This window comes from Pleuronectes platessa, chromosome 9, assembly GCF_947347685.1.
Source record: "Pleuronectes platessa chromosome 9, fPlePla1.1, whole genome shotgun sequence".
Lineage (NCBI taxonomy): Eukaryota > Metazoa > Chordata > Actinopteri > Pleuronectiformes > Pleuronectidae > Pleuronectes > Pleuronectes platessa.
In genome coordinates, this window is record NC_070634.1 from 11,692,848 (window position 1) to 11,705,132 (window position 12,285).

The window sequence follows — 12,285 nt, forward strand, 5'->3', positions numbered from 1 at the left end:
CACGTATTTAAAAAATACATATAAAAACAGCCACCTGGAGTCAAAGAAGCGGCCTAATGAAGAAGATATTTTGATAAATATACATAAATATACTGGGTGCTGAACATCTTCCTGCCGCAGGCTCTACTTCCTCCTTAAGGTGTCCCTGAAGTGCACACCACTTCTTATTTGTCTGTGACTTCAGCAGTTACGAGTCATAAGTTAAGTATAAATTCAGTTACCCAGTGATGAGGCTCAGTTTAGTTTAACAAGTTACAATGAATTAAACAGTCAAAGACTCCCTTTTGATAGAAAATATCCAGGGTACCCCCCGATACAGGTCCCTTGGGATAACTAGAAATAGCCTTTATTTTTTTTTACTTTTCTTCTGAGTAATGTAAAAAACAAAACTGGATAAATAGTTGAGAAAGATATTTGAACTGTATTGAAAATATTCTCACCATGTCAGCAATGATAGAAAACCCATATCATGATCATGTTAATGAGTGAAGGAGGTCAGGGACCTCCATTTGAGAAGCACTGAATAAATTCATAACAGCAAAATGGTTAAATGGTTGTGATATAAAAAGCCAACAACAAACACATGAAATTTAATTGTAAATATTTTTTACTAGTTGACAAAAACATTAAATATTTGTGTTTTGATGAATACACAATATGAGCAATAATAATTCCTCTCTAACATTGTTGTGTATCAGGGCAGGAACTTCATATTTATGTGTGGTGTAGATAACACATCCTTCATTCATCTGAATCAACTGTTTGTTTTTTTAAATGTTTTAAATATGACAAACCTGGGGAAAAACATACCATAATAATCTGCAACACATAATCTCACAGTGAGAGGTTTACCATGAGGGTGGAGAGATCAGACAGCAGCTGTAAAAGAAATGGGACAGGACATCATCATAGCATATAATATAGCATGCTTTATAAACAGTGTGCTTCCTTTTTATAAAACAGTACAATACAAAACAGTCTAGCACTTCCAGACACAATGGCTTCCATATTTATAGAAGGAGTTCATCATTAGAACAATTAAAAATACATCAGAGTTGTTAATCACAGAGAGGAAGCTTAACTGATGTCAGATCAGTCCAGGAACATATTCACAGTTGGTTAATAATAACTTCTTGTGCAGTATATGTGAGCGAAACATGGAATCACGCTCCACCACTCTGTTTCTAGTTTCTACGCTTTGTTTGCTGCGTGAGGAATGTTACGTAGGTTATTCTACAAAATTAATTTTCTCTTTCAATACTGCTGGAAGCTGGTCAGCCGTCCAACACGGTCATAATTGCTTTATGGGAAATGAAATAAACAAATGCACAGGTTGAGAAAGTCATTATTCAGTCTTTTGCTGATGATTGTATGACTAGTATGTTTGATTTGATGAGATTGTAAGCATTTTGTAAAGTAAAGTTTGAAAAATCGAATTAGTAAATAAAGTGTATTATTATTGCCATTTTTTGCCAACAGAGGGCAGCAGAGTAACAGTTTTAAAAGTGGAAAGGCAGAACCTAAGCAGCTGATCTCACGACTGGTGCGTTTGGTTCATAGGACAAAAGATCAAAAGCATTTTTGAATTATATATGCAGCTAATCTGTGTTTTCACGCTCTCAAAATAATGTCTGAGGTGATGAGGAAAAGTGGATTTAATGACTCCAGTTTCTGGGTTTCTACATATACTGAAGTGTGCTGTAGAAAGTACTACACATTTTCATTGTCGATGGACATGACTGCAAATTCATGTGAAACAACAATGTTTCATATTTTCAAATACAAACCGTATTCCTCGTGTATAAATATTACCTGTGATTTATATGTGAGGGAAACTAGCAGTTAATAATGACATCTTATTGAATTTCACCTTAAGAACCGAATCTATTCAAACTCATACAAAAACGTTGCACATCTCCCTTTTGTGGCCTGTTGTTGTGACCCCAGCACCCAGCCCTTTGTTGTTAGTGTCTGTCTTCCTAAAATACCCAAACTCCCCCTCCTCACTGGCTCTGTTTCATTATGACCTCTGTTCCAGTTTGCAAGGTCTATATTGCATTAGCATTTTTCTCTAGGCGTCTAAAAACAGATCGAGTTCCCGATGAGAGTCCACTTAACTCCTTCCCCTGGTGGTCAGCCAAACGCCTCTCGTATCACACTGACGCGGTCAGGAATAGGCCGACGAACGAAAACCCGATACTTCTGATTTGTGTTGTGAGCTCAAGGAGCGAGCAGATCTGATGATGTGATACAAAGAGAGAGTACAATTTCTGTTTATGACCGGACTAGATATCAATGATTTTGAAAAAGAGACGTTAACAATACAATTACAGTAGGACGGTAAAATCTGATCAGTCAACATTACTATAAACAACGACAGGGATGTCAGTGATTACAAAATATATAATACAATCTCATACAGTATCTTCTATTCAACATTGGGATAAACGCGTCCCTCGCAAATGTTCAATTTACAAATAATTCACATTATTCAAAGAAAGAAGCCAACGTTCATCTTTACACAGGAGTTTCAGATTAACAGGGCAAGAGTCTTGTAAAGTGTGACAGTGGACAAACAAAATTGTGCATGTATTGATTTACAAGTGCACGTCACCTGTTTGAGTCCCACTTTTGTTTCAAATCACCCTCGACCAACTTACATCCAATGGAAACGTCTCTCTCCCCCATCTTTGCACTGACGGTGATATTAGATGGTGCTTTGTGATCAAATTGGCAGTGTTGCAGAGTAGTAGTCGTTTTGTGTAATTCATATTTTCTGTACGAACCCATCAGCAGCTCAGAAAGCAGAGCCTCTAAATGTCAATGCTCTAAAGTTTCGATTGTAGTGTAAATATGCAGTATTATGGCTCAAATTAGTCAAATACATGTTGGCAAGTCCATGGCAATCTTTGAGCACCACCCAGCTGTTATGTATTCATGAGTTCAGAGACAGAGAGCTTGAGTCGCCACAGACGGAGCAGAGAGGTGATGTCCTTTACAGATGAAGAGAGACAGGGATCCTGGTGGAGAAGAGAGATGGAGTTGGCAAAGAGCTCTGCGGAGGTTAAAGACTGCTGGAACACTGAGTGCTATTGTTGCTTAGTCTTTTTTAACAGTCTATTGAAGACATCTTTAAATATGATCCAGATTTCCTCTGCACAATAATAAGGACACGCAATAAAGAGCAGTAGAAATACATTATCTCAAATCCATACCGATTGCCTTTTTTCCCTATACGTCATTTTTCAAAAAAAAAACCTTGTTGATAAAACATCCTATAAATAATTCTAATGTTTTGCAAGCAGGCGCCCACGCCGGTGTTTTTATGTCCCAGCTTGCTTCTGCTTGTAAACAGCATCAGGGACAGAATACTAAAAAGAAAAATTCGTCCCACATGATCAAATCATCTTCATGTTGAACTTGCGCGCCCCGCCCTGTCCTCCGCTCGCGGCAGGTCCTTCCACTTTCCTGAAGGAGTACTCCACCGAGAAATTGTTCTTGTGCTGCCCCTTCCCTCGACTCCACACAAACAGCAGGATGAAGCAGAACAGGACCACACCCAGGAACATGATGCAGCCCATAGCTGTGGATATGAGGATGGTCTTGAGGTCCAGAGTAAACTTCAAGAAGACTCTGGTGTCATTTAGATTAGTGTCATTAAGATCCCCGGCATAGTAAGTGCGGTTGGCCATGAGGGCTGCGTCTAGCGGCAGCCCGCTCACTGTAAGAGTGGCAAAATAGGTGTCATTTCCACCAGCGTTACTGGCTATGCATATGTAGGTTCCACTGTCTGTCACCTGGGCATACCGTATTTCCAGCGTGCCTTCTGGTAACACAGTTAAGCGCCCACTGCTCTTTGTGGTGATGCGACGGCGCTGAGGGGAGATCCAGAATACCACCGGTATAGGCTCGCCTTCAGCTCTGCATATGAACGACACCACCTGTCCCTCGCGGGCGGTTATCTGCTGCAGCTTCCTGTTGCGGATTTTGGGCTTCTGGCAAGTGAAGTGGTCAAAGAGGGCCGAGTCGGAGAAGGCGTTGAGTGCCCGCCCTTGCACCTCGACAGGCATCATACACACCGGGGAGGCGCTGTCAAAATTAAGGGTCTTCCTGCGCTGGAGGATCCAGAGCAGGCGGCAGTCACAGGCGAGAGGGTTTCCATCCAAACGCAGTGTCTCCAGAGTGTTGACAGATTGAAACGCTCCCTCCTCCAGGGTCACCAGGCTGTTAGTGGAGAGGTTAAGAAGGCGGATCTGCCTCAGACCGCCCAGTGCGTATGGCTGCACTACTACCAGGTTCGTGTTGACCATATGCAGCTCTTTCAGCCTGACAAGGTCGCGCAGCGCCCATGACTCCAACACAGAGATGGGGTTGTAGGAAAGGTTGAGGCTGGTGAGGTGAGCCAGACTGCGCAGGGCGGAGGTCGGCACAGACGTGATGTTAGTGTGTGTGATAGACAACCAGGACAAGTTAAGCCCCTGCAGGCTGTGAGGGGAAATGTGCTCCAGAAAGGGCCAGTGGTTGATCTCGAGCCCCCTCAGGTTTCCCAGCTTGCGGAAGTTCTGGTCTTCTAAGGCAGAGATGCTGAGGTAGCGGAGCCGCAGAGTCACCAGGTTATGCAGATAAGAGAGAGACTGGCTTGACACGGACGTCAGGTTGCACCTCTCGATGGTCAGCTCCCTCAGTCCCACGAGACCCAGGAAGGCCTTGTTGGAGATATAAACCAGATCATTGTCTCCAACTTCTAAGTTTTTTAGGCTTTTCAGGTCCTGGAAAGTAAAGTCCAAAAGAATCACGATCTTATTCCCACTGAGGTCCAGTGACGTCAGGTTGGAGAGACGTGAGAAAGCCCCCATCGGGACCAGTTTCAGCTGGTTGCCCCTCAGCGACAGCGACTGCAGGTTCTGGAGACTAGAAAAAGCATTCGGCTCTAGGACACTAATAATGTTGTCACTCAAGTCCAGCTTTTCAAGGCGGGGATACGAAAGCAGGTCTCCGTGCTCTACCCAGCGGAGTTTGTTTCCACTTAGATCCAGGATCTTAGAGTCCTGTGGGATGCCTTCTGGCAGTGCGGACAGGCGTTTGCCGAAACAGGATACGGTCTTGAGCTTTGCCATGCACTCGCAACGCTGAGGACATCCCTGGCTGTGAGTCAGTGACACAGTGATCATCAGCAGCAAGAATAGGAGCGGCAGGAGCCAGTCCTGGTTCAGGCTCAGCCCCATGTCCCTCTTCTCCACTGCTTCCTCCTGCTCCTGTCTGGGGTTGAATCACTGGGCCAGACACCTGAGGGGTAGAATCGAAGGAAGAAAAGGGGAAGAGGATGGTGGGGCGGGAGGTGGGGATGTGAATGAGAGGGAGAGACAAAGAGAGAGACAGTGAGACAAATTAATTACACTCCAGTCCCCTTCAACAGCAGCGATCAAACACTCTAAATGAGGGGAATTACAATTACAAACTCTAATTGACCCGGCACAGCAGTGAAATTAAAGCCAGAGCGCAGAGATAATCCTCAAAGGAGCGAGTCCTGTGTTCAGCCGAAAGCAGTCCGGTTCACAATGTTCCACTGAGCTCTGCAGGCACTCCGGCTTTTTTAAATCATATGCCACAATAACTCAGTCAATAACATCATCTGTGTAAGTCTCCGAGGTGTGAGGCTTATCATGAGAGGAGCTCGCTACAGCCTGACCTGCGTACGGCTTTATGGCTTTTATATGAAACACACACTCACAGATGGACACACACACACACACACACACACACACACAAAATTCCCCTCTCCCTCATCCACCCGATGTTTGCAGCAGACTGGTAATCCCTTTATAAACCCAACGTGAAATACCAACCAGTGGGACGGAGGTAGTGCTGGATAACATGCTCCATCACAACATAATAATGCAACGTTGCGGCCAATAGTGTGTTAAAACTTATTGAAAGGCCAGTGCTACTTCACTCTCACTGGTTCACACGCTATGAGGGTCCCATCCTGTAATATGTGCTGGTTGTGCTGCTACAATGACACAAACATATTCAGAAAAACACCGAAAAATCTTTGTCCTTAACACCCTGGAACTAGATATAAGACCCATCCATAACTATACGGACACTCGGAGAGGACATACCTCCACAAGGTTAAAGAATCAGCCTGTTTAAGAAATCAGTTAATTAGCTTTTTTAACCGATTGCTGACAAAGACATGCAGACAAAACCTACGCTTTATTTTGGTGAGCAAAATTAGGGAAAACTTCTGATCGGATAACCACCCAAAAATCTGTTTAAATTCAAATATCAATCAATCAATCAATCAATCATTTGATCAGTGTTGATAATATGATCATAGACGGTGTGTGCATGACAGTGCAAATAATGAGAGAGAGAGAAAGAGAGAAGAGAGCAGGTGGAGCAAGGTTGGACTGGATATGAATAATTCAATATAATATATAATAGGTGCAAGTTCAGGGTATATTTAAATGGTTGAGGAGTAGAGACGTAGAAAGTGACGTATATGGGAACACAATGATGTGGCTCTGAGGTGACTCCAGTCCCTGTAAAAGTAAACTGGTTATTAAAAGGCTCCCAGCTCCAAACCATCACTGGCACACTGTTTAGTTTGGTGGAAAAGGGGTATCGAACGTAGGTGGAGGTTCTCTACTGTTTGCTATTCTTGTTCATTTTGTGGGAAACACTGCAAAGACAGTTAAAATAAAAATCCTACATCTGCCCATTTATTCAGAATCGCTCCAGAATTTAACCGGTTCTCTATTGAGCCATGTCCGACCCCTTCACAAAACTGAATGTAAATCGGTTTGGTAGTTTATGCATAATCCTGCTATCTGAAAAACGACCACGACAGAGGAAAATGTGAGTGTTAAATGCTAATGTTTGGCAAAGTTGAATCTACCAGTCTATAGAAACTAAAGTGAAACACCAAAAAATGCACCTGAGTCTTAAGACAGGAGGCGTTTTGGGATTTGGACGAGAACTAACCCTGCTGAATGGGTTTTTAATTCCCTCCTGCTGCTGTAACAGACAGCTCAATAACTCCTTTCATGTCCCTCACCTCTACACATGTTCTCATTTTCAATTCAACCAGGTTCAGACATGAATATTGAATATCAGCCAACCTGCCACTGAATAAATGTAGCTGTCTGAAAATGCCAGCAGGACTGTCTGACGGCAGATAAATGAGCAGAATATTGTTAAAAAAAGATCCTCTGAAAAAACTAAATATGAAGATTTCAGACATCTGAGAAGCCATTACTGGAATTAAAAAGTGAGACGATGGAAGATGCTGACACCGCACATATGCATTAATCAGACACAGCGGCCTGACACAGTCCACAGCCCACAGAGTGTGTGTCATTCACTGTGATCTTAGAAGACACTGAAGCTAAAGTATTTTCTTCAGCCAAGGATGGAGCTTAGATTTCAGTTTGGTGACTGAAACCAAAACGCAGTTGATCTGGATCCCTCGACAGATTTCACTTTGAGTATCATGGAAATTAAAAGATTAATAAATCTGTTGGAAGGACTTTATCCTTTCAAATATACACTTTCATTACCGACTTAAAATTAAAAGGTTCAGGGGTTGAGAGATGAAGAGTAAGATGTTCTACATGTTAAATACAGAACTGCTCATCAACATCATTATCTAAACCCTTTATTTACCCTTCCTGTTCCTAGCAGCTGGATTTAATGGATTTAAACTGGAATCCAGGTTATTTTTGTGAGCAGACGTTTCTGTTCATGTTCACCAGAGAGTAAATTATTTGCATTATATTGGTTGATGCTGTAAACAGAACGCACTATTTACAGTGTTTTATTCTCTCTCTCAGTGTATAAACTGTCCTGCTTTTTTCCTTTCTGATTTATGGACACTTAATGCCTTATCACCCTCAAAGCCCAAACTGTGGATTGTGAGGTCACCGTGACCTTTGACCTGAAGTATCTGATCAGTTCATCCTTGAGTCCGAGTGAATATTTGTGCCTAATTCAAAATTCCCTGTAGGCATTCTCAATATATCATGTTCAAAGGAATGGGACAGACCACCGGAAAAAACATAAGTGATTTTTATGCCTCTGACCACTGGCTGTCGCCGGTGCAGAGGCATACAAATCACTTGTCGGGACTTTAGGGGCTCTGTAGCACGCAGTAGCATTGTGCATTAAATCATCTCTATGTGCTTCTGTAACAAGTTAATTTCCCAAGCGTGGGATCAATTCAGGTCGTGGTTGGAACATTCTAACCAGAGCGTGGGACAAATGACATAGTGGACATTATGTTATCATAGCAGACTATGCTCTGCAACGTCTAAACATAACTATTAAACATAATATTCTATTAGCAACTTGAGTTAACATAATAATAATAATAATAATAATAATAATCAGAACAAGATGAATACTCAGACTACTGATGTCCATGTAAACTTAGTCACTGACAGAGGATCAGTTCAAATCTGGCTGCTCTCATTAGAGGATAACTACAACTTTAGTGGTATATGAAACTCTAAACAAGCAGGTATGTGTCGACCCTCGCAGCACTGACCACAAACCTCCTCCTCCAAACCCCAAACGCCGCCCCCTCCCCACATATGAAAAACGTCTCTAGTTTCCCTGTTAGTCACATTGTCAGTTTTCCAAACCCATATCTGGTGGCAGTCACTAGCTAATAAGCCGGGAGGCCCCAGAGGCAGCTAATGCCCCAAGGGTCAACAGCAGGTGGATAGAGCAGCGTTCACTCATCTCCACACAGAGCTGGGAGTCCGAGAGGCTACTGTTACCTGGAGTAAGCCGAGTCAAAAATAACCTTGAGTGCCGCATCTCTTTGATTACGCAGCAGGAGGACTCCAGTGCTGACCTTCAGCAGATGCTGGTGACAGAGGGCAGAGCTGAGGCGCTGCTGGGAGGATGAGCCGGTTTAAAGTGTGTTTATCATGTATTTCCTTTTCAAAGCAAAGTTAAAAGTGTGATGCTACTGATCGTACTCAATTGGAAGCTCACCCGTCCCCCCACAAACGACCGCTGGATTAAGAAAGTTCTCTGTAATTCAAAACTCAAAAAACTTAGTTTTTCACTTTCAAGATATTCCTAGGTATTCCAAGATACATGGAGCCATTTCCTTGACTTGTTTAACACCTCTAATCTGTCTCAGGATTTGGAAGATGCCTCTCACTCACTCCTACTACACCCCACACTACTGTGGTAGCTGCGCACCCCTTAATCCCACTCCCTTCCCCACCTACTTATCCATTTATTCAACATACATACATACATACGTAATTAATATGATCCCCCCCTTCTTTATTTTTTAATTAATTTTATTTCCTTTCTTTATTGTGCTGATAAATGATAAAAAACAAACAACTCAAATAAAAATGTTTATTTGTTGGTTTTACTGACAGGAGTGAGTCACATCCACTTTCACTCAGACTTTATTTTTCAACTGCTTTTTTTAGATAAAAATCTTAACTACCTCATTTACCACCTGGCTGGAAAAGTGATGGTAGAAATACTGCACTATACCAGCCACTGCAGGTTCCGTCTACATATTTTTTTCCCCAAAATAAGATCACCGTGACCTTAACCTTTGACCACTGAAATCTTATTAGTTAATTTTTGAGTCCGAGAAACTCCCATCAGGCATTCTTGAGATATTGCGTTCACAAGTTTGGGACGGCCTCTCTAACATATTCAGGGAGAGTACATGCCTTTTTCACAGGCTCCTGCCTGTAGCCTCAAATCCCAGTTATTCGCTTCGGCGGCACAGGGAGCACATACTGGCCCCGAGCAGAACCAAAAGACAGGGGCTGCAGTCGGAAACCCAAGTTAGGAAACCTTCAAAAGCAAAATGGACTAGTTGAAGGCACCCCGGAACTCTCCCAGTTGTATGTCATATCGTGAATAAAATGCCTGGATCAGATAAACAGGATGTTCAGTCTGTAAAGTCAGGGGATGTTCACCAAACTGAACTACACAAAGCAGAATCAATATGCAGCTCTGAGACAAACTGCAGTGCTCCCGTCGGCTTCCAACGGACAACGCTGTAGGTGTTTAACGTTGTCATGGTAACGGTTGCACCATCTCCATCTACCCTTCCTGCTTTAAATTCTCTTCCTATGGCTGCTAGTTTTTAAACCTGATTGAAACATACCTGTCCACTAGACGTCCTCAGCGAGGTTCCTGCCTCCGTGTGCTGCTGACCTCACCTGAACGTCTCGACCACCTGCTTGTGCAACCTCTTGTTAGTTTGCAGTGAATATATTCTATTTCTGCATCGAGGCTTTGTTTACTTCCTCTAAACTACAGATGATTTTCTGTCTTACCTGCTGTGTCTGTGCTTAGTGCTTGTTGCTTGTTATTTGAAACACAATCATAGCAGTTGTCTATCACTGTTATATATATGAATAAAATATGAAATCCTTAGCAGTAAAAGTTGTTCATGCAACAACATCAGTACAGTTTCTTTATCTTACTATGTTAGTTGCCAGGCAACGTTTACTAATCCAGTATTATTATATATTAGAACCAACTTCACTGCCTGAAGTGATGTTCTATTCTGGTAGTGGTTCAATATTTATACACGAGGGGAGTGAAAATCTATTTTTTGTTTCTGTGGAGAGTGTTACGCTGTCGGCTGTACCAGCTTGACATATTTGTCATCAGACTGTAAAACCCTATGAAATAACTCTAGTAGGCCAAAGGACATATAGAGACATGGTCATCATCACTAGTGAGTTTGCTGTGGCCTGGAAGTGTTTAGCAAATTTTTCCTTTCAAAGGCAAATATTGTATTCTTATTTAGATGTTACTACTCACTCTAATAATGCTCTCCTACGGCTCAGAATGCTGGCCCCTAGTGAAAAGGAACATGAACAAGATCAATTCCTTTCACAACGGAAAATCTGCCGCATCTTCTGACCTAAAAATATCGAAATTTAAGAACTTTAAGAAGATTAAGAGCCAGAGTGTGGCGCTTGAGATCCAACACATACATTGTCTTAGGCATCTCCTCAGAATGGATCAGAACCGCAAACCAAAGACCTCCCGATGACACCACCTTGGCAATATCTGATGGCCAAGCAGAAAGAGATAAGGCTGACATAGGTACATGTAGCCCAGGACAGGAGCAGATGGAGGCAGCTTGTCGATGCCTCTTGCCCCTCAAGGGACAAAAACTAACTAACTGACCTCTGCTCGTAGATGGGACATGAACCAGAACTAAAATGTCCAAGTATTGTTAGAATGTTCTATATATTTTTAGGGAATTTTGCAAAAAGTTTGTGTTAAAATAGTGATTTGATTACAAAGTGAAATATAATTTACAGCTAAGACTGACTTGTGATTGTATCGACAGGACCTTGATACCACGGCTCAAATACACGCTCACTAATGCACCGATTTTGGCTCTGAAATATGTCACAAAGAACAAGATGGTGGCGTCTGTATCCGGAGTATTTGAGCGTTGTTAATCTTTGTATTATACCTGTGCTTTTTATACTGTGACCTTGTAGGAAAATCAGATCCCGAAACAGAGTCTGTGGCAGCAAATCCGCCTGATTATGCATTCCAGCACAATGGCCACATTTTACAACCCCAGTCTCTGTTTTAGTGTCCCTCTGGAGATAAAATGCCTGGATCCTCCTAGAGATGTCCTAATCCTGTCCTACCCCTCAAAGTGAAGCATTAAACTGCGCTTTGTGTGACCTGAATCATCCACATGATAACAAAGGTTATGTTCCTGACTCAATGAAAGCCACTAAGATGTCACTGTCGGCTGAAATACGGCTTCTGTCAAACATTCTTTCATGCTTTTACAAACAGACTCCGGGTCTCATTTCCATATAACAACCTAGCAATTTTTTTCCCCAATTGCTTACGTTCACAGGTAAAACAACACCTCATGAAACAGTCATGCGTCCTCACTACAATAGTCAGTACGCGTGTGTGATGGCAGTCACATACAGACAGTTATGCCATCAGCTGTAAGCAGCATTAAGTCAGGAGCTGGCAAAAGCAACTGGGAAAATGAAGTTATTAAAGTTGTATTAACAGTCTTTTGAAGAGGAGCCGCCCGTCACTTTCATGATCTTTCCAAAAGTAACTAACAGTTCGGCGGCATCTGATGAAAACAGAGGTGCTGATTGGTTGTCAGAGCCAGAATCTGTATCACATCTGTCCATTCTTATACACGTCCCTGAATGTCCCCTCTCGTATAGATTAAAGTTCAGTGGAGCCAAGAGGACATTCCTGAGCTCCCCTGTGTTAATCATGGAACTGACCTAA

The 12,285-nt window shown here is 42.4% G+C and overlaps 1 protein-coding gene across 1 annotated transcript in view; it reads right to left on the reverse strand.

Moving 5' to 3' along the window:
* Positions 1 to 682: 682 nt before the first annotated feature.
* lingo3a (leucine rich repeat and Ig domain containing 3a) overlaps positions 683 to 12,285 on the reverse strand; it is a 35,826-nt gene continuing 24,223 nt past the window's right edge. Inside the window, exon 2 of the mRNA XM_053430875.1 lies at positions 683 to 5,286. Within this exon, the coding sequence (XP_053286850.1) occupies positions 3,399 to 5,225 (1,827 nt within the window). The 5' untranslated portion in view covers positions 5,226 to 5,286 and the 3' untranslated portion in view covers positions 683 to 3,398. The remainder of the gene's footprint in view (positions 5,287 to 12,285) is intronic.